The sequence below is a fragment of the Ustilaginoidea virens genome, chromosome 2, assembly GCF_000687475.1.
Source record: "Ustilaginoidea virens chromosome 2, complete sequence".
Taxonomy (NCBI): Eukaryota; Fungi; Ascomycota; class Sordariomycetes; order Hypocreales; family Clavicipitaceae; genus Ustilaginoidea; species Ustilaginoidea virens.
The window spans coordinates 3,164,179-3,185,829 of NC_057317.1; the positions used below are offsets into that span (position 1 = coordinate 3,164,179).

Here is a 21,651-nt window from a genome sequence, read left to right on the forward strand (position 1 = left end):
GGATGTGAGGCATATTCCAGAGGGGGCAACGCAGGAGGAACAGTTGGGGTTCCGGTATTTACTTGGTCTTTCAAGAAAACGATTGTATATGAGGGCGTTGCCGGGGGTTACATAGACACGCGGTGTTCGGTGTTCGGTGTTCGGTGTTCTCGGGGGTTATTACCTGGTTTCCAGCCTTTTCAGTCTCGCAGCGCAAAGACTGCCAATAGCAGTCGATGAAAAGCAAGCACACTTGATACCCTCAGCCTCACTCAGCTTCACTCATTACTGTTCGGCAAAAGAGCGCGCAAGGGTGTCCTTGCCAGGGACGTTTCGTTGTACATTGACGCAAGCCATATTCAATCAAGACCAGCTGGAGCAAAGAGGTGTACGTAATGTAATCATGGCCTCGTTTTTTTCTTTTTTCTTTTTTTTTTTTTCTTCATGCAAGGGACTTTTTTTCTTTCACCTGTTCTTCCCGAGGTTGCTGCACCCAGCACAGCCCGTGAAAGGACAGCCTTCAGTAATCTTCATATCCCAGAACGAGGCCCCAAACCGGTAAGAAGTTACAGAGACGGACCGGAGAAATTGTATTTCCCCCTTTCCCGATTGTGAGCCATGCGATGCAAATTTCAGAAGCCGATATATTTTCTCTTAAAAAGAAAAAAGCACGCCACGCCTCCAATTTGAAAAAAAAAAAAAATCCCAGTTCAACCGTAAATATCCATTTTACCATCTCGTTCTACCCCTTGGTACGATTTATTGAATGCACTTAGGCCTGTGGTTTGACCGTTAGCGTCCTTGCATTCATGTTCGGACGGGCCATGGTGTGGAGGAGGGGGCTGGACGTGGTACCTTGATGGCAAACTTGCGCTGAGGGAAGTGAGTGCTGCGCTTCTTGGCCTTTTCCAGAACACGGGCCTTGTCCTCGGGTGAGAGTCGTCGGCGGATGGCGCGGGTCTGCTTGGCACGGAGGTCGAGAGGAGCGTACTTTTTGTTCTTGTAGAAGAGGCGCAGCTGGGCGCGTTGCTTGGCGTTGATGACGGTCAAGACGCGGGCGATGGACTTGCGCAGATCGTGGCTGGGCATGGTTAGCGACATGCTTGGGGATTTACCCGTCATGGAAGGGCGCATGTTTCTGCTCGTTCTTTCGAGGGGAATCGGTTGCGGGGGGGAGGGGGAATCGTCTGGGTCGGAGAGATGCGAAATCTGGGCGGGCAGTACTCACATCTTGTTCAGTTTGCTGCCGGAGGAGACGATCTTTTGGATGCGCAGCTGGCCCAGCTCAGTCTTGAGCTCGCCGAGCTGCTTCATCAAGTCATCCTTGCTCTTGTCCCAGAGCTGGACGGTCTTAACCTTGCCCGATGACTAGACGCACGTCAGCATTTGTGATTGCCAGCACGAAACTGGCTGTCTATCCCGCTCCCGTAGGAGGGCAAAGGGGAAAAAAAAACGACATGGCCATGGTGATCCTGCAGCCTTCCAGAGGGACAGTATCTGAGCCAAAACTGAGAAAATGGCTTGGATAGAATAGGGCAATGGACACGAGATCTGCGGGCCGTTCTTTCGAGCGTCTTCATTTGTCGTGCTGCAAGGTTCGCGTGACAGGGTCGGATCCTTCACTCTAATTATCTCTCCTCTCTTTGTTCTTTTGTTCTTTTGTTCTTTTGTATTCGACGCCCCGGATGAGAAAGCATTGCATCCACTGCCCTCTCTGATCCAGTCCTCTGGAGACAAAAGGAAGCACAAGGAACCAACATGTCATGTCGTCTTGGGACAGGATTTTGCCTTGGCCGAGTGACAGGAAACTCACCATCTTGAAAGCCTTCGAAGGAGGTGTATGTGCGAAGTTGTGTCGACGGAGGTGCAAAAGTTGCAAAAGTAGCCCTCGACCGTGACCTTCCTTGTCGCGATGGATGGATGGATCGTTATGGGCTCAGAGAAATTGGTTTTGCCGAGAACGGTGGAAAATTGCCCTAGGGTTTTCTGGGTTGTGCGGTTGTGCGCGCTAGAAGGCAGGGGGACGGTTTGTGGAGCATTTCATTGGCCGCACGTCCTGGCCAAATGGGCACGGAGGAGCGACTGTCACGTGATGAGTCTCGTGCCCCCCACCCCCTCCCCCCCGCCTCCCCCCAGCCGGCAAGTGCCCATTGTGCCCAGCCGCTTTCGGCTTAGCGGTGAGTGGCGTGTTGGCGGGAGCAAATAAGGTATTTACGTAAGGTATGTGTGGTATGCCAAGTGCAAGGCTGGGCTGCGTGCTATGGGGGGAGGTTGTCTCGTGCAATGTGGACGAGTTGCATCCTCGGTTGCTGCATTGCTGCATTCGACAAGCAACGTAGCCAACAACAGAGGTATCGGGTTCATCATGGCCGCATCGTCACCAAGTGCGGGCTGGGCCCAACTCCGACAACAGGCCAGGACGTTGGAAACTCAGGTAAGCTCCCTTTTTGATCGAAGCAGGGGCAGGTCCCTTTTCCCCCTTCCCCCCCCCCTGGCGCGCGGTGATGCTGACGCGAGCAAGACGGAGAGCCTGTTTCACACGTACTCGCAATTCTCGGCTGCTGCAAACATACCGCCCAAACCCACCGAGGAGGAGCGCACGACGGAACAGAAGATCGAAGAGCTATTAGAAAAGGTGAGGGCCGAACAACAACAACAACGACAACAACCCCTGGACGGTCGCAGAACTTCTCGTTGACAGGCCCTCCCCGTTGTAGCGCGACTCAACCATCTCGCAGCTGGCGCGACTCCTCGACTCCGAAACCACCCTGACTTCGTCTGCGCTCAAGCAGAACAACCTGTCGCTCCTGCGCGAGAAGCTGTCCGCCCACAGACGAGACCTCCACCGCCTGCGCGGCACGCTGCAACAGGCCCGCGACCGCGCCAACCTCCTCGCCAACGTGCGCTCCGACATTGACGAGTACCACGCCAGCAACCCCGAGGCCGCAGAGGCCGACTACATGCTCAACGAGCGTGGCCGGATCGACAACAGCCACAACATGGCCGACAGCGTGCTGAGCCAAGCCTACGCCGTCAACGACAGCTTCCTCCTGCAGCGCGAGACGTTGGCCAGCATCAACAGGAGAATCCACGTGGCGGCGAGCAAAGTGCCGGGCGTCAACAACCTGATCAACAGGATATCTGCGAGGAAGAGGAGAGATGGCGTCATTATGGCATGTTTTATCGCCTTTTGCTTTCTCATGTTTTTTTGGTTTTCATGAGCGCGACAAAAATGTTCAACTCGGGGTTTTTATCATTTGCTTTGGATTCTTCAAAGGTACAGCACCGGGCATTCGCACATTTGACGTTCATTCGCATGCTGGGTCGGCGTTTGGTTGGTTCTGAGGGGGGTTTTCACCCACCGGGCTGCGTTGCTTTGTCTATCTCTTCAACTACCTAATGTAGTCATATAGCTAGCCTTAAAAAAAAACAAGGCAGGAGGGGGGAGGGCAGCTAGGATTCTGCAGGTTTTTGTTCGGCAAAGACCTCCTTCCCCCTAGACGCTGTCCCAGAGATTTTATTTTATTTTATTTTTATTTTCATTATTTAAATTTTTGTATACAAATACAATACATGGATCCCTCGACATTTCGCCAGAAGCACTGTGATGCGCATGGCCATGTGCAGTCGTCGTTTAGAGGCTTGGTATGTCGACAGTGCGCTTTCCAGGCAACTGCTCTCGCGCCGAGGCTGGCCGAGCAGCATCCGTATCGATTTCCTTGACAAGTCGAGCCAGACCTTTGGCAAGACTGGCGTTTTCCTCGGGTTGACTAGGCCCACTGCCCGCCCAGCGGATCCGGCAGTGGTGGTCGACGAGGTAGATGTAACCGACTTTGCTGTTTAGCAGACCGATCGACTCTCGTATATCATCAGTGATGCCCCTTTGGACGATAAAGTACTTTTCCCAGTCCTTTTCATCAAACCTCTTCCGCAACGATGCGCGAAACAGCTTGACCAGTAAAGCTTTGCCTTTGTTATCTTCGTAGTTGATGCTGACCATTTGCGCAGCGTCTCCGTTTTCGGCAAGGACCGCGGTCAAAGCAGGATTCGACTCGGCGGACACGAACGTGGCGACTTGCTTCTCGGCCCATTGGCTGCTGAAGATGGAAACGACGGAGGCTTTACCGGTCAGGAGGGGCGTGGTGTCCCGGGGCTCCTTGTCCGTCTTGACAAGAGTGTCGCCGCGCAGGTTCGGGAAGAAGAGTGACAGCTCGGCTTTGAAGAGCCTCGGCGGCGCGATGAAAGACTTGCCCTCGTGGAACTGCAGATTGCCCCAGTCGCGAAAATACGGTCTCGACAGCTTGGCCGTCCTGCACAAACGGCCAATTTTTCGCATTAGTATCGAGGATGCCCCAGAGGGAGGGAGGGGGGGGGGGGGACACCAAAAAAAAAAAGAGCGAGGTTTGGGCGGAAAGAATGGGTTTTCCTTACAATTCCTTTCTTCTGGCAACGTGCTTTTCGTAGTCCCCAAAGTCGTGCTTGCGCTGGCGCAGCGAGCGGGTGTCAGCGCCGGTATTCTCGCCTGCTCTCGGGGGCAAGGGCATGCCGATCGGGCGAGGCAGCGGCTTGGGCACGAACCCTTCTTCCACGCGCTTGCCGTAGCTTCGGGGAGCGTCGATTGGTGCTCCGGAGATGTGGCTTTGGGGGTCCATGGACGTGCCAGAGGCGGGTGGCTCGCTGCGGCCGCGCGCGGCGGAGGACGCGAAGCTGCGAGGCCATCGACAGTAGAGGCATGTCGTGAGCAGCGTCGACGATGGCTGCCGTGAAGTGAGGCCGGCGACAGTCACGGCTAGCCTGCGCGGACCAGACATGAGAGCGAGCTCTGTGCCTGCATGTGGGCCGGCGCGGGCGCGTATTGCGAGCTTGGTTCGGGCTCCAGAGGACGTGACCGTGCGGGCTGGGGGGGGCGTTGGATGTTTTGCGGTGTTGCGCGGTGCTCCGTGGCGTTGTTTTCTGTTTTCGTGAGAATGTCTTGCTGAACTGAGCTGAACGTTGGGATGGAAGAGGTTCGCTGGCTAATGGGGGGAGAAGCGCCGGGGTTCCAGCCACAGGCGCCACAATCGGGTTGGATTTATGGCCGCAAGCTTCCCTGCTGCACTGCCACAAGACCATTCTCCCCCAGCATTGGTTTGGGGATAAGAAAACGAAATGCCATATTGACGGCTTTGTAGTGAAAGTTGTAACGGTAAAACAGCTTCGAAAGCAGAAAAAGGCGGTTCCCTAGGGTGCATATATCCCAGGCCCCTTTGCCGCCCTCGTCATCGCCAGCAGCTCCAGGGCCAAAACGTCAGGTGAAAAGTACATGGTCTACATTGTATGTAGCACCCCCGTACCGCCAGCCAGAAGGTCGAAGGTCGCTGGTTGGTTTGTCGTCATAAGTACCCATGGCCCCCCGCGACACGGCTATTCGCGGCCGCTTGCTCATCCACCTCGCAATGCCGACTGAAGCCATGAGTTCCAACGGCCCGGCCTCGTAGTAAGTTGCCAGCAACTCGGCTCACCACGTTCCTCACAGATCTCTTCTCTCCATTGACCTTTCCCTCTCGTCAATCTCTGTGCCCCCCCCTCTCTCCCCCCCAAAAAAAATTTAAGAAAGCTTTCCTGTGTCAGAATCAAGGCGATTTAGAATCTCGAGCCTGATTCTCGACTGGCGGATTTCCCCACCCGTTTTTCAAGAGCCGAGGTCAAAGCAAAGCAAAGCAAAGCAAAGCAAAGCAAAGCAAAGCAAAGCAAAGCAAAGCAAAGCAAAGCAAAGCAAAGCAAAGCAAAGCAAAGCAAAGCAAAGCAAAGCAAAGCAAAGCAAAGCAAAGCAAAGCAAAGCAAAGCTTCCAAAACTTATCCAGGCACAAAAGATGTTTCTCCAACGAGGGTCCCGAGTCCTGCGGAGGCAATTGCAGACCTCCAAGCTGGTCGTGGGCAGAAGCACGCCCTCGACGCCGCGGTGGTTCACAGAATCAAGGAGGCTGTATGCCGTGAAACCCGTATTGCTGGCAGATATCGGCGAAGGTGGGTGCCAGCCTCGCTCTTGCAATTTCCACGGGCCGGGTGTTTCGGTATAACTATGCTGGGGGGGAAGAAGAAGAAGAAGAAGAAGAAGAAGAAGAAGAAGAAGAAGAAGAAGAAGAAGAAGAAGAAGAAGAAGAAGAAGCGGAGGAGGAGGAGAGCACGACGATGGAGGACATGGTGCTGACCCTATCCATCGCTAGGCATCGTCGAGTGTGAAGTTATACAATGGTTCGTCCAGCCTGGCGCGCGCGTCGAGGAGTTCTCGCCGCTATGCGAGGTACAGAGCGACAAGGCGTCAGTCGAGATCACAAGTCGCTTCTCCGGTACTGTCAAGAAGCTACACTACGAAGCGGGCGACATGGCCAAGGTCGGCAAGCCCTTTGTCGACATTGACATTGAAGGAGAAGCCGAGCCAGGAGCTCCTGCGCCGCCGCCGCCATCGTCACCACCAACGCCATCGTCGTCGTCGTCGCCGTCGCCATCGCCGGCAGAGTGCCAACCAAGTCCGAGCAGTGGTAGCCCTAGCGCACAAGTCGACAGCGCATCCAATGCCGCTACGTCCAAGCCCAAAGGAAAGATGGCAACACTGGCCACGCCAGCCATTCGCCATCTCTCCAGGGAGCTCAGGATCGACATTGCTGACATTGACGGCACCGGAAGGGACGGCAGAGTTCTCAAGGAGGACATTTTCAGGTTCGTCAAGAGCAGAGACCAGGTCGACGGCGACAGGTTGCCCACCGGAACACCACCACCACCACCACCACCACCACCATCACCAGGCCCGCAAACAGAAACACGGGTGTCGCTCTCGCAAACCCAGCAGATGATGTTCAAGAGCATGACGCGGTCCCTCACCATCCCGCACTTTCTCTACGCCGACGAGATTGACTTTTCCCACCTCGTCGCCCTCCGCGCCCGGCTCAACAAAGTCCTCCTCTCGCAGTCCGTCATGGTGCAGCAAGACCAGCAGCCCCGGAAGCTCTCGTACCTGCCCTTCATCATCAAGGCCGTCTCCATGGCTCTCTACCAGTTCCCCGTCCTCAACGCCCGCGTGGACGCCGACGCGTCCAGCAACAAGCCCAGCCTCATCATGAGATCCCAGCACAACATCGGCGTGGCCATGGACACGCCGCAGGGGCTGCTCGTCCCCGTCATCAAGGACGTCGGCTCCCGCAACATCCTCTCCGTCGCCGCGGAGCTCGTGAGGCTCCAGGAGCTGGCGCACGAGGGCAAGCTCTCGCCCGGGGACATGAGCGGCGGCACCATCACCGTCTCCAACATTGGAAACATTGGCGGCACGTATCTCAGCCCCGTGATTGTGGACAAGGAGGTGTCCATCTTGGGCATCGGCCGGATGAGGACCGTCCCTGCCTTTGACGAGAACGACGCCGTGGTCAAGAAACACGTGTGCAATTTCAGCTGGAGCGCGGATCACAGGGTGGTTGACGGAGCGACCATGGCGAGGGCCGCCGAGGTGGTGAGGCGGGTTGTCGAGGAGCCAGATATCATGGTTATGCACCTGCGGTAGATGTCCCCGGTTTAAAAAAAAAAAAATAAATAAAAAGTTGGATGCCAGCTCATAAGCAAGCGAGGTAGCTGTCGCGTTTACGCGTAGGGTAGTCGATGGGCCGACCCGACTCGACAAGGAAAATGGTGGTCGACATGCCGTGCATGTGCTGCACGTACGCACCACCAACCACGGTCGTTTCTTTTGCAACCAACTGTGAGCGGCACCGACAATGCCGAAGCTCCTCTTCATTCAAGATGAACCTCCGGCTTCATGGCCCCAATGACGTTGATCAATCCCAGTCTGTCGTCGCGGCCCGCCCAGCTTCGGGCCCCATATCGTCGCAACCAGGTTACTCCGAGCGGAGGGAGAACCGAGCAACTCGGCACAAAATCAACAGCTCGGGGAAGCAATCAGCCGCTCGCCAAGGAGGACGCCGTCTTTGCACACGTGGCGATTCGCCTGCAGCGCCCTATGGAGCCGACGTGTTTTCAAACGTCGCAAAAACGTATTTTAGCAGCAGGAGAAGGTGGTTGAAGCTGGGGTTCACCCAAAAGGGGGGGGGGGGGAGGGGGGCCACAGTGCGTCCTCTGATTCCATTATCCAACAGGCAACCAACCGGTGCAGTGCAGCCCTGTCATTGACGGCTCCTCGCCCACGTGTACACAGTGCATGCACATTGTCTGGTCAGCTGGCCGGCACGTGCCAAACGAGGCGACAGCAGCCAGACAATGCAAAAGAAGAAGAGGGAAGAAAAAAGACGGAAAACGCAAAATAACCAGATTGGTGTAAAAAAAGATAATAATAATAATCAATTACTTAATTAAAAAAGAAAAAAAGAGAGAACCTACAAAGCGAAGCGCATGGAAAAAAGCAGATTGCGGCTGCAACGTGCAACGTGCAACGTGCAGACTTGCAGGCAAAAGGAGCCGCCTCCCTTGCGTCCGGCCATGGCTTGCTCCCCTGCGTAAAGGCCGCCGTCGTCATTGTTTGCCCGTTGCATCGCCTCCCGCAATCTGCATCTGCATGCAGCCCATACTACTCCGTATATATTATCATACATATTATCCCTCCTTGAATATATTTTGCATGCGAGTATACTCTCGCAGTCCAATGCCAGGGATCGGCCGCCCCCTCCCTTCCTTCACCCCCTTCATCTTGCAACCCCCCTCCCCAAGAAAATGACAAGTCTGGGGCGCAACCCGGTCGGCATGACGAGGGATTGCCTTTTTCGGGCGTCACTTCTGCATTTTGACGTCGGGCAGGCCATGGCGACCTAACAGGCCGTCAATGTCCAGCCTGCATTGCCCCCCCCTGCATGCAAAGCAGTGGCTTGTCAAGTCTTGGGTCCTTCGTCCTCTTGGTCACCACCAAGCATCGACAAACTACGGACTAACGGACTATGTCTCCGGTTGAATGCACATCAACATCAAAAGAAGCGGCTCCGTGTACAAGTCGCACGCACACTGCATTGACTCTCGCTATGGATTCTTCCTATCCGCTGCCGCCTTCTCCTCGCTTCTCGACGGGCGGCGAAGTCTGGCAATAGCCGACATGGATGGTTGCTTTGAAGAGCTTCTTTGCCGCTGTGCCCAAGACTTGGAATTTCCCAATGCGTACCGTACCGTACCCAATGGTATTTACTGTAGCCAAAGACAGTCAAACGCCACACTGGAAGCAGTAATTCCCTCCTCTCAGGCTGTACTCCATAAAATCGTGTCCAAACATCTCAAGTCTTGCCACAACTCGCGTAACACAGAGGCCGTCGCAGGTGCCGCTCAGCGACAGCAACTTGAAAAGTTCGACAAACTGTGAGCAATGCAAATGTCCTGAAAGAAAAAAAAAATAAGAACAAAAGCAACACACAGACACAAAGACATGACGCCGCAGCAGAAAGATCTGCCATTGAGGACGTGGGCCGATCGTAGTCCTGGAAAGCAGTCTCAAGCCAAGATTTAAACCAAAACTTTACCACAAGAAAAAAAAAAAAAAAAGTAAAAAAAAAAGTCAGTCCGCAGAGAATAATCCGGGAGGGCTGACAAGTTTCATACAAATGGGGAGAGCAGATGGCGATCCCGTCATCTAGGATTCCGGCCATCAAACGGCAGCAAGGATGGCCTTGACTTTTTCAAGAGCATCCCGTTGGACATGTTCGATATCCTGGGAGGCGTCGATGATGATGGCGTCGGTCTCGTCCTTTTGTGGGAGCTCGAGAATCTCAAACTGACTCTTTACCATGCTGGCGCCCATGAAGTGGCCCTTGCGCTCCGCGACACGCTTCACCAACACCTCTTCGGGAGCGTCAAGGAACAAGACGTGGACCGAAATTGAGCGATTGTAGTAGGCAGCGACTCTTAGTACGTCTCTGTACTTGAGCTTGAGGGCCGAGCAGGTCATGACCACCATATCCGCGCCGTCGCCGATTCGACTATTGCATTGTTTGCGCAACTCGGTAAGCCAGTCCCAGCGGTCGGCATCGGTAAGCGGAGTTTTCGCGCTCATCTTGTCGATATTTGCCTGGGGATGATACTGTACAGCGCAGACCGGGGGGGTTGGTGAGTGCGCGCGTCAGTCAGGACTCAGGACTCGGTTCAGCCAGGATGCGCCGTGTACGCCGGATTGGGGCCAAGACAAGATACGAGCGGGAGAAGCCGGGTCAACATACAGAATCTCCTTCAACATATGGCATTTGAAGCGCATTGGCCAGGTACTGGGCCACTGTTGTCTTGCCGCATCCTGTAGGGCCCGTAAGCAACCACAGATGGCGCCGACTTTGATGGTAACGGTGCACGCGGCCAGCCCCGGTGCCGGGAGTAGAAATCGAAGGCTTCTTCCCTTGGCTGGAGGACTCTGATGTGGTGCGACACTGCATCTTGTATCCTTCTCTCTCTCTGTATCTCTGTCTCTGTCTCTGTCTCTGTCTCTGTCTCTGTCTCTGTCTCTGTCTCTGTCTCTGTCTCTGTCTCTGTCTCTCTCTCTCTCGCAGCAGCAGCAGCAGCAGCAGCAGGTTACTGACAAGAGGCCCCGGGAAGGCAGACAAGCTGCCGCTGGAGAAGCTGGAAGGGGGGCGGGAAGTGCAAGATGTCAAACTATTTGGTTTATTTGTCTATTTGGGCAAGACGTACGGAGTACCGTGTAGATAAGAAGGAGCGAGGAAACTTGTGACCCGGAGAAGGAGAGAGAAAGCAGAGGATGGCGCCAAGGCCAGCTTATAACAGCAAGCTGGCACCAGGGCAAAACCCGCCCTCCAACAAATTGACAATTGACGACGGCGCAGTCACTCGGGAAGTCTGTGTGGAACAGGAGGAACAAGGGGCCAGGTCATTCTGCCATTACCCGTATTAGCGCCGAGGGCAGAGCGGCAGCACCAGACTGCTTAGCACTCGGTAGTCCGTACTCCGTACTGCTTTGCTTGATACGTCTGGTAGCTTGATTCGGTCGATTGACAAGGCACAGCCCGACAGATGGACGCAGGTGACAGACACCGTGACACCATGGCGGTGCGTGGTCGACGTCGAGGAGAAGCCTGCGAAAAATGAACAGAAGGTGAAGGGGGGGGGGGGGGGGGGGGGGGAAGGGGGAAGAAGAAGGGAGCAAGAGAAAGGAGAAGAAAAGTCTGGTGAAACAAGACGAGATGCCGGGGCTGTTCTGCTGTTCTGGGCCACCGGCGTCATGTACGGAGCAAGTTGATTGATTGCATGGCAATGGGAGTTGAGAGTTCAGTGTTCACATTCGCCTGTCGCCTGTCGCCAGACTGGACCGAGCAAGCTGGGGGGGGGGCCACTGGCTGGTGAGCTGCATATTGAACACATTGACTTGGGCAGGCACACAGGTGACAGAGAGTAGCTGGAGAGGGGCGCAGGGGCGGAGGGGCAGAGGGGCAGAGGGGAAGAGGGGCAAAGCTGGTCTGGTCGGGTACTCCGCAGTACGTACAATTGTATTGACGGATGGGCCGGAGAAGGGAAGTCTACGGAGAGGTACCTACATGTAATGTAGCATGTGGTGCTGGGTCTGGCTGGACCTTGCTAACCAAGCAGTCAGTTGACATGAAGGTTTTTGGCTTTTAAAGTTTAGCGATTCTCCTCTGGGTGCAACGACTTGGGATGAGCCTGGCTGGTAACAGACCCCCCCCCCTTTTTTTTTTCTTTCCCCCCCCCCCCCCCCCCATCCATGGTCTGGTATCTTCAGGGTCAGCCATAGTGTCGAGGGGAAGGGGGGGGAGTTTTCCCTCCCTCCCGCTGCATCAATCTGTTTCCGTCATCCTTACCTGCCCCACCCCATGCATGCCCTGGGTTTGTGCAAAGGCCTGGCTGTCGACCACTATCCCTCTCGATGAGTGCGTTGCTCGCTGCTGACGTTTGTTGCGCTGGCCCAGGTTCATCTCGAATGCGAAAAAAAAAATTAAAAATAAAAATAAAAATAAAAAAAGTAAAAAAAGAAATGAACAACTCGACCCACTCTGCCCACTCTGCCAAGCCGGGCCAGACTGCGACTGGTCCGTGAGACATCAGGATCAGGTGCAATCAACAGCAGATCGACCCAATGGTTTCACAAGGCTGGCGAGTCCGTCGCCTGGGTTGCCATCTCTCCTCCAATGTTCGACAATGCCGCCGCAGGGGCACGGAGAGTCTCGGATCCCCGGCCATTGGAACGACACCTCGCCTGTTTTTCATTTCTCTGCGTGTATCTCGGAAAACCAAAATGGAGAAAGGAAAAAAAAAAAACGGAGAGTGAGTGAGTGAGGGAGAGAAAGAGAGAGAGAAAGAGAGAGAGACAGAGACAGAGGGAGAACACGACGCCTTGTGCGCACAGAGTGAGCACTCGACTGCTACCTGTTATTGAATCCCTAGGTAGGTACCTACCTAATGCAGGTCGGATACATCCATCAGTCCAGGAATCCCGGCCGGAACTTGTTGAAAGCCTGGTGGAGCTCCAGCCTGGTTCATGTTGCTTGCCAGACCGGAAGACTTCCCCGGGGAGGCGCCAGAGTGACCTTTTGTCTTGGTTTCGGACCGCGGGGTTGCAGACATTGACCGTTGTGCAGCTCGTTTCTATCTAGACCCCCAGTGCCAGCAGAATTCCTTTCCAGGATAGCGATACCACTCTGCGAATCGAGAGCCGAGGACCTTTTATCGCCCTATGCCTCTCCTCCCGAACCCAAGTTTGCCTCGGAAGGATACCTAGGTACCTAGGCAGGCATCTAGGCAATCCTCGGAAATGAATACCTTGCGGATGGGCATCTGAGTGAACCCTCAGCGGTGATGAATTTCAGCCCTGGGACCCCGGACAAGTTGATAATGCACGCCGCCGGTTACTGCTCCGTCTCCCGAGTTACTTTTCTGGCGGGCTGAATTAGTAAAACCCGCCGACACACCCTTGTCAATCAAAAGGAGGTATGTACGAGCGTTGCTTCTAGCTGCTCAATAGCAGTTACTCCATGGCCGGATTCGTAAAAGCTTGCTTGCATCGAAATGAAATTTTCAGCCCCGAGTTGGCAGACGGGGGAAGAAAACCAAGGCGCGACACGGCAAGAGGTCAAAATCCGCACACCAACGAGCGGACCATTAGCCATCGGCAATCCACGCCTCGTGCGAGCAAACGCCGATTCACCGGCCGCTAACCACTGCCTTCCGCCAAGCTTCCACGTGGGAGGGTCTAGTTCACTCCTCTGCACCTAGGTAGGCACCTACCTACCTACCTAAGACGCCTAGGATAGGTACCTGCAGGTACCTATGTGCTCATGTCTTTACTGCCAGTAAATTCATTCCCTGTCAGGTATTGACATTGAGCCTTGATATTTTGCATCACCGGTTACTACATATTGACGCCCAGCCTGTATACCAAGCGGTGCTTGGAGGGCTGACAGCCCGACACACATGCCGCGTCCCGGCTCCATCAGCCCTCGTTGTACATTCTGTACTATGAAGAGCACCACGTGTCTGGTTTCTGTTGTCGATAATGTTCCTAAACGACGTGCAGTCATAGGACAGCGGATTCTCACGCCTGACAACTGCAACAGAATCACAGCCGAGCTGCGAGTGCCTCTCGTGCCAACTCCCGTCACCACCGACTTGGCTCAACTACCTACCTACCTACCTTACCTAGGCCATCCAGTGGTAGCACCGCCTGCTTTTGCAGATATTGAGTGTGATAGATGAGCCATCACCATCAACCGTCTCATGGACATGTGTCGCTTGGCTTTGCCAAGACAGTATCTAGTCAATACGGAGTGCATATGCCAGCTTATCTCGCGGTGCGACATGGTGGACGAAATACAGTCGTTTAGCCTACACGGCATCATTTTCGAGTCCACAACAGCTGTGGACGCTCACATGGTGTGCGAATAATATCATAGAGGATCCAAATCGCAACGTGTTGCAGAAAAGAGCGACGAAACGGAGTGATTCGCATGGAGCTTTCAGACGCCGCGTGTGTCCGTCTAACCAGCTCAGAACGGGAGTTCAAGTCAGCAAATTGAGCCTCCATGAGCCGAAACGGTGCCTTTGGAATTCTCGAGGAGTTGGTTTTCATCATCAGTCCTAGTCCTGGTCATTCACATGACAGTACTTTGCGCTTAGCCAGAGACCCTTCCTACGTGCGAGGCTACGTGCGAGGGCAACTATCCATCTCCGCCCCGCGAGATACACCTCTGAGCCCATAGCCTTGACTATCAGCGGACAGCAGGCTGCATGCTCTCCTCACGACGTTTCGAAATTTGATCGTGCTGATGTAGAACATGGGAAATGTGTGAGCTGACACTTCCGCTTCGCAAAGGTGGCGTTTCCCGTTCCTCGATCTAACCGGACGGAGTCGTTTATCCGATGCCAACTGGGTTCGTGGCCTGTGATGGCATTTCCTGTTGTTCACACGAGACATGCGCGCGAGTCAAGCGACGCGGCTGGTGCAAAACTTTGGTGTTTGTGCGTTGGATAGCAGTGGTGCCTGTGCTGCCTTCGGAGATGCGGGAAGAGCTGCAGACATGTCTACAGAAACGGCAGCTGGGCAGGGACATTCCCTTCCGTGTTGGCCGTATGTCATCATCCTGGGACAAGGACAGTGTTTGACATGCATTTGAGACTGAACCCAGCCCCAAGGTGTGGAGGCACCGGTAACTGGTCTGCTGCCCAGTCTGCCACAGTTTGATGCGGAGCGCAGTCAACCGCTTGGCGTTTGCAGTGTTGTCAGAACGCTCCGAGGTGGGATGGATGTTCAGCTGTGGGCGGATTGCCTGAAACCGCACGGAAGGCAAGGTCGTGTTTGGTTACCAAGGACTTGGTTCGCGACTTGGAGAGAGACATCGCGCGAGAAAATGTGCATCGACAGGGCTGCTTCGAGGAGGCGAGTTGAGGTTGGACGACGGGCATTCCTTTGAGCTTGTGCTGTGCTGCTCTTCTCTCTCGCGGGGAGTAGACATGGAGGGTGTCGATGGGAAGCGCAGAGGGACCTGTTCAAGGGCCTTTGCCATTACTCGGCTCCAGATGGGTAACACAAGAGAGGACGCGATTAGTAGCCGGGTGATATACGGCGGACGTTGCGGGGACCTCCGAGACTGCGGAGTGAAACGAGAAAGGAATAATGAGTCAAGTTGTAGACCGTAATGGACAAGACGGAGCATCAACGTCGTGCGTAACCTTATCTATCATATAGGTGGACCCATATTTGGACGGACTCGAGGAGTCACATCCGGGATGACATAAGACGGCGAGGCCGCATACTTCAGCCCTCGACGAAAAGTCGGACAGTCAAGCGAACTTGAACCTCCTCTTTTTCTTTTTTACTTTTTGTCGGTAGATAGATGACAGCGTCACCCTTTCAAGATTGGAAAAACGCGATTGTGTTTGCATATAATGGTCGCGAGATAAGACTTTGTAGCGGACCCACTTTTTGCTAGATACCTTGGGCACCTCCTTGGCAACAGGTCCAGCCGCCAAACCTTTTATCATTAAAATCCTTATACTAAGAATTCTGGCATTTCTAACGGAGCCAATAGGGGACATTTTAAGCGTTAATGCTATAGAGGACACATTTTGTTTATCTGCCTTAAATACTGCTCACTTGAGCAGCTTATTAATAGAGGTATAATAAGGCCTATTTTCAAGCCTACAGCCAAATGCGGCTACGGGTGCGATGGGTGCGATGGGTGCGATGAGTGCGAAATAGCTCTATATAAATCAGGGATGGCTAGTACTTATGTTATCATACTATTTCTTTGTCTACTGATGTATTCCTCATTATACGGTTTTCTATTGCTCTAGCAGTGTCACTCACAATTTCCTATGCTCATAAGATGCATGCGCAAATCTTCCTCTGAAGGGTTTTTTCCTTCTTCTTATAAAAGAATTTCTCTGCTCCTTCTTCTTTTAATGTCATCTATGCTATGGAGCGTTATATATAGAGGCACAATTTGCCCTTGTTATTAGAAGGTAGTAATCAAGGTTGCTCTTCGCCTGCTCGCAGTCCTTTCCGGCTGCTTACAAAAGCAAAGCGTCAGGTGACCTCGTGATTAGCACGTGTTTTCCTTCCCCACTCCTAGGTCATCATCAGTGTGACGCGACTGAACGCCACTCTTTGCGCTAATCGGGGAAGAGCTTTATTTTGTGAAACGATGGACACGATGCTAGAGCGTCTCGATGCGTGCGAAACGAACACTGCAGAACAACATAAAACGAAGAGAGGGAGACACGACAGAGGAGCGAATAATCTGGAAGTGAACGACAAAAGGAGTCCAGGTGGCAGCCAGGGCACGACAACGAGACAAGTCAGTACGGAGTAGCCAGGCGGCGAACAGCAGATACTGTGGGGGACCCCCCTTCCCCCTTATATTTTATGAGGGAGTCCAGTAGCGCAAGCAAGTGGCAGTCAGCGGCGCTTATTTTCTCAAGCAACCTTTACCCAAAGTCCGCAGGCTCAAAGCATTGATTGTATTGATACTACACATACCATATTCTGTTCCAGGCCCGGTGTCAGAGGGCTTCTCTGTGAGCGAGCGGAGCAGTAAGACCCAAGATTCGCGGTGGCAATATAATCGATGCATTCGGTTACTTTATACAGCGGGGAGAAGAACTGGAAGTCAATTGAATCAAAAGGAACCAGCCAGACGAACCCCGCGGCGGGGTAGCAGTGTAAATGAAACATTGAGGCAACCAGATACAACAGATACAGCGGAGTACTCCCTACTAGTCTCTTGTAGCCTTTTTTATTCTTATTTTTTTTCCCCCTTCCTCTTTCTTTGTTTTCTTGTCCCCCGCACCTGAGGACCGGCCTGGCTTCCTCCTGCCAAACTCGACACGCAGAGGATCCGCAGCAGCTTGCTTCTCAAAGACAAGAAGAGCACAATTGGCCCGACTATTATCACATTTTAGCTTCCAGTCTCTTCCTCAACGTTTGTGTGCAAACTGTAAACTGCAAACTGCGGATCGGGAAAAGCGCCCAGTTTACGAGACGCGCTAGCCACGATAGGCATCTGGAGTCCTGAGAGCGGCAAGACTTGTGCCGATCAAGCCGCTGCCCTTGCTTCAGGTCTGGTGCCTGAGCCTCCCCCCCCCCCTCGCCCCCCGCCTTCAGAGGCTGTCCTGCTCCATGATGGCCCCGAACAGCCTATCAGAGCTCCCCGACTTCTCCATCGCGGCAACCAGGCAACCAGACGTTTGGGGACTTTTGGTTTGCCGGCGAGAAAGCGCCTGGCCTGGTCGGTCAGCTTGGCCCAGTGCCTTCCCCAAACAACAACGGGGGAACGCAATTCACCACCACAGGCAAGCTAAGTTCGGAGTAACTAATGTACATTGATATGTAGCAGTTGCAACTTGCTGCCAGCACGCACGGCGTCCGGTTGACAGCAACGCTCCCAGCCTACTGTCTGGTACTTCCTTCCAGCTCCTCATGACCCTCGCGTCGGCCGCACGCTTCTCGCTCCTTCGAAGGCCATCTTCTCCGAGACCAATTACCTTCAGGACCTCAGTTACCCGTCATCGTCATCGACATCCTGTACATCGTCCCCTTCCTACTTCCACTCTTGCCTGCCGTACCTTCGGGTCATTCACCTCTCCAGTTCCATCCTCCGCCATGGCGTCCATAGATGTCAAGCACTTCCTGGCCGATCAGCCGCCTACCGTCGTCAGGCTGGAGATTGAGAAGCACTTCGAGGCATTGAATGACAAGCAAAAACGCTACGCGCACTTCGTCAGCAAGTAGGTTTCAAGCCTCAGCTCGCTCGCCGTGCTCGGACGATGACATGCCCGATTAACTTGACACACAAAAAAAAAAAAAAAAAAAAAAAATAAACAGAGCATGCTTTGCTGGCACGAGAATTGTCCTCCGACAGATTTCCCCCGAGTCCGAGCCCATTTACGACTTGATTATTTCCCTACACAACAGCTGTCGTGGCGACTGGGAAGCATTGGCCAAACAGGCCAACGTTGAGCAGTCGGAGCTGACCAGCTTCCTCGAGTATGCTGCCATGTTCTTTGGAAACAACGGAAATTACAAAAGCTTTGGAGATTCCAAGTTTCTCCCCAGATGCAGCGAGAAATCTGTCGCAGCCCTTGCCGCCACGTCCCCAGAAGCTGCCAAGTTCTATGAAGCCACAAACGGCGCCATCTTCAGTCATGAAAAGCCCGGTCTGCTGCATCTTGGCTTCACCGATGCAGGCCATATGACCACCTACTACCCCGATTCTCCCGCCATCACCAAAGACGAGATAGAGAGTGTCTCGACTTGGATGGAGCAGAAAGGATTGCTGCCCGAAAACAACAGACTGCGCAAGAATCCCGATGGCTCATTCGACATCCTTATTGCTTCTGCAGTCACCAGCATTCCGTCCGAGGGCGGCGATATCGGCAAAGACACCGAGTTCACTGTCGGGAATGGGCTTCTCAAAGGCAAAACAATTCGACTCGTCTTTGGGGACTATACCAACGAGATGAATAATATCACGGCCTATATGAAGCAAGCTGCTGACAATGCTGACAATGACACGCAAAGGTCCATGCATCTTAATTACAGCAGATCCTTCGAGACCGGCTCCCTCGAGGCTTTCAAAGATGCCCAGAGAGATTGGATCAAGGATAAGGGCCCCACTGTAGAGTGCAACATTGGTTTCGTTGAGACCTACCGCGACCCTGCCGGCATCCGCGGCGAGTGGGAAGGCTTCGCTTCCATGGTCAACCGAGAACGTACCCGTGCCTTTGGCGAGCTTGTGTCGGCTGCTCCTACACTTCTGCCCCTCCTTCCTTGGGATAAGCAGTTTGAAAAGGACAAGTTCCTGTCCCCTGACTTTACGTCTCTCGAGGTCTTGACTTTTGCCGGGTCTGGCATACCCGCTGGCATCAACATTCCCAACTACGACGATATCCGCCAGACAGAAGGTTTCAAGAACGTTTCCTTGGGCAACGTTGTCAGCGCAAAGGCCCCCAACGAGAAAATCCCCTTCATCCGTCAAGAGGACTTGGATATCTACCAAAAGTACCGCGATGATGCTTTCGAGGTTCAAGTTGGTCTTCATGAACTGACAGGTAAGTGCTGCGTGCTGGTTGTTTCATAGGCATAGGCCCCTTGACTAACCTTGCCAACCCTCAAAGGCCACGGCTGTGGGAAGCTACTCCAAGAAACCTCCCCTGGAGTATTCAACTTTGACAAAGAGAACCCTCCAGTGAGCCCCCTGACTCAGAAGCCCATCACTACTTGGTACAAACCTGGCCAGACCTGGTCATCCGTCTTTGGTAGCATTGCTGCTTCATATGAGGAGTGTCGTGCCGAGCTTGTCGCCATGTACCTTAGCTGCGAGTTTCCTGTCCTCAAGATCTTCGGCTTTGGTGACGGTACCTTGGATATCGATGGCCAGGCTGGCGACGTTTTGTACGCGTCCTACCTCTCCATGGCCCGCGCCGGTCTCGCCTCTATCGAGCTTTGGGATCCAAAGAGCCAGAAGTGGGGACAGGCTCACAGCCAAGCCCGTTTCTCTATCCTCAAGTGCTTCCTGGACGCAGGCGACGACTTCTGCAAGCTCCACTACACAAAGGACGATCTCTCCGATCTAACCATTCACCTTGATCGGTCCAAGATTCTAACTACTGGTCGCAATGCCGTGGCTGACTACCTTCGGAAAATTCACATCTACAAGTCTACGGCCGACGTTGAGACGGGCACAAAGTTTTACACCGACATGACAACAGTCGGCCTAGATTTCTGGGGTACCAAGGTTCGCAATGTTGTCCTTGACAAGAAGCAACCGCGCAAGGTGTTTGTTCAGGCAAACACCACCTTGGACGAGGCTACTGGAAAGGTGTCTATCAAGCACTATGACGCCAGCCTTGTTGGCATAATCCAAAGCTGGGCAGACAGAAGCTTGTGAGTGTGAGTAAGAAATCCCAAAGCTTTTTGGGCTGTTGGGGCGTGTGTGTGTGTTTGGGCGTGTTTTTTTTGGTTGGGGGGGGGGGGGTAGTGGGATTGATGCAGAAGTGTTGTATCATGAACTCCTAGTCATGTAGTAGTAGATTAGAGTTTTGTGCGCATACTCTCGGAGAGAAGCGTGCGTGGCATATCGGAGCTGGAGAAAAAGCAGTGCGATTTGCACTCGTACCGCCAATAAAACTAAGCTCACGTTTGGCATAAATCTGTTTCGAGACATTTTTAAAGAATCGGGAAAACTACCCGACATCGTGTATCTGCGGCATCGTCACAGCTCACCAGATAAAGACCTGGGAGTCTCATTTATGCTCGTTTGAATCTTTTTGACTGTAAAACCTGATTACAGACGCCAATATGTGACTAATTCCGTCAACTTCCAAATGCAATTGGCCAAACTAGCCTGTAAAGTTCAGAGAAATCCGTTCCCATGTCTACACCAACCCAGTGTCGCACCGCAAAACAGCCCGTTTCCCCGGTACTACATCGTGCAGCAGTCGCCCCTCCTCTCCCCTCCCCCAAGCTTCGATCATGCCCCCTGGATCGATCTCGCGTCATGAAACAAAACTTTTTGTTCTTCTTGGTTTTCAAACAACAAAAAGTAATCTACCAGGCCATCTCGTGGGGTTTGTCACCCTTGCGCAAGCTGAAAGAGCTTGCGAGGTAGCTGGCAAGCATGTCGACCTTCTTGATGTTGGCAATCAGGGCCTTGTCGACGGCCTTCTGATCTGCGGCACGGCTGCTGTTGATCTTCTTCTTCTAAAAGGAGAGACAAGTCAGTTTCCAGGAACTTTACACCCAGGCGTGCGACAAGGACGATTTGGGGGAAAAAAAAAGGAAAAAAAAATACCTCAGCCTTCTCTCCCTGCTTGAAGAAAGCCTCCTCGCCAGCCTTTTCCTTGGCCTTCTCGGCTGTGAAGTACTTGGGCTGGGCAATCTCCTCAATCTTCTTAGTGTCAAGGCCAGAAACGTCCACCTTCAGGGAGGTGGCGATGACGTATCGGGAGTTGACTCGTCGCAGAGGAACACCATTGATCTTGAAGGGGCCGGTGACGAGGAGGACACCCTGGTCGAGAGCCTTGAGGAGGACAACACGCTTGCCACGGAAGCGACCAGCGAGCAGGATCAAAACGGTACCAGGCTGCAGAGACTTGCGGGGAGCCCAAGGGCGGATGGACTTGCGGACCTGTAGTAGCAACAACCTCTCGTTAGTTACTTTGATTCCTGCTTGGCGCTTGCAGTCGATTCACGCATATCATGATTATTACGACTCCCCCTGCCCGATGTCGTTGGTTTCGTAGGTTGTTGTTTTTTTGCGGCATGAATTTGACCGAGAATATCGCGCTTGTACTGTGCGTTGTTTTGGCCTTGATTCGTGATTTTGCGCGTTGGCAATCTTGATGGGCTGGGTCATTGACCATGGATAGGTATTCCAACTCAATATTGCTGCTTCTTCCCCGTTAAACAGCGTTGCAACAACTCCAGCGTATCCAGTTGCCCCCATCGTCGTGCGTCCGCGGTCTCTCAAATTTCGTGTTCCGTCCGATTCGACTCGCCCGTTGCCGAGAGGGGGGTATATAATCATTGGTGTCGCGTCATCATTCAACGTCATCATCACCGACTCACCTGCTTAGGCGCGCTCTCGTCGTCGGCAGGGTACCATTTTTGGGCCTTCTCTGAGTGAGCGGGAACGTCCCGGCTCGACTTCCCGAACTTCTTGGTCGTGGGTTTGGCCGACATGGTGACTCTCGGGGGTT

At 53.6% G+C, this 21,651-nt stretch overlaps 7 protein-coding genes across 7 annotated transcripts; 3 read left to right on the plus strand and 4 right to left on the minus strand.

The window, feature by feature from the left end:
* Positions 1-751: 751 nt before the first annotated feature.
* On the minus strand, positions 752-1,795 carry UV8b_02624 (uncharacterized protein; the record flags this gene model as incomplete). Its single annotated transcript, XM_043140122.1, has 4 exons — positions 752-757; positions 835-1,060; positions 1,208-1,347; positions 1,793-1,795. The coding sequence occupies 4 exons, from the start codon at positions 1,793-1,795 to the stop codon at positions 752-754; spliced, it is 375 nt and encodes a 124-aa protein (XP_042996056.1).
* Positions 1,796-2,344: 549 nt separating this feature from the next.
* Positions 2,345-3,200, plus strand: UV8b_02625 (uncharacterized protein; the record flags this gene model as incomplete). The annotated part of the gene is made up of 3 exons (XM_043140123.1): positions 2,345-2,413; positions 2,501-2,614; positions 2,697-3,200. 3 exons carry the CDS (start codon positions 2,345-2,347, stop codon positions 3,198-3,200), a joined length of 687 nt encoding a protein of 228 aa, XP_042996057.1.
* Positions 3,201-3,613: 413 nt separating this feature from the next.
* Positions 3,614-4,790, minus strand: UV8b_02626 (uncharacterized protein; the record flags this gene model as incomplete). The annotated part of the gene is made up of 2 exons (XM_043140124.1): positions 3,614-4,289; positions 4,411-4,790. The coding sequence occupies 2 exons, from the start codon at positions 4,788-4,790 to the stop codon at positions 3,614-3,616; spliced, it is 1,056 nt and encodes a 351-aa protein (XP_042996058.1).
* Positions 4,791-5,831: 1,041 nt separating this feature from the next.
* On the plus strand, positions 5,832-7,513 carry UV8b_02627 (uncharacterized protein; the record flags this gene model as incomplete). Its single annotated transcript, XM_043140125.1, has 2 exons — positions 5,832-5,985; positions 6,186-7,513. 2 exons carry the CDS (start codon positions 5,832-5,834, stop codon positions 7,511-7,513), a joined length of 1,482 nt encoding a protein of 493 aa, XP_042996059.1.
* Positions 7,514-9,589: 2,076 nt separating this feature from the next.
* UV8b_02628 (uncharacterized protein) lies at positions 9,590-10,364 on the minus strand (the record flags this gene model as incomplete). Its single annotated transcript, XM_043140126.1, has 2 exons — positions 9,590-10,021; positions 10,158-10,364. 2 exons carry the CDS (start codon positions 10,362-10,364, stop codon positions 9,590-9,592), a joined length of 639 nt encoding a protein of 212 aa, XP_042996060.1.
* A 7,190-nt stretch (positions 10,365-17,554) lies between these two features.
* Positions 17,555-19,841, plus strand: UV8b_02629 (uncharacterized protein; the record flags this gene model as incomplete). The annotated part of the gene is made up of 3 exons (XM_043140127.1): positions 17,555-17,679; positions 17,777-19,002; positions 19,069-19,841. 3 exons carry the CDS (start codon positions 17,555-17,557, stop codon positions 19,839-19,841), a joined length of 2,124 nt encoding a protein of 707 aa, XP_042996061.1.
* Positions 19,842-20,500: 659 nt separating this feature from the next.
* UV8b_02630 (uncharacterized protein) lies at positions 20,501-21,634 on the minus strand (the record flags this gene model as incomplete). The annotated part of the gene is made up of 3 exons (XM_043140128.1): positions 20,501-20,653; positions 20,745-21,080; positions 21,521-21,634. The coding sequence occupies 3 exons, from the start codon at positions 21,632-21,634 to the stop codon at positions 20,501-20,503; spliced, it is 603 nt and encodes a 200-aa protein (XP_042996062.1).
* Between the last annotated feature and the right edge of the window lie 17 nt (positions 21,635-21,651).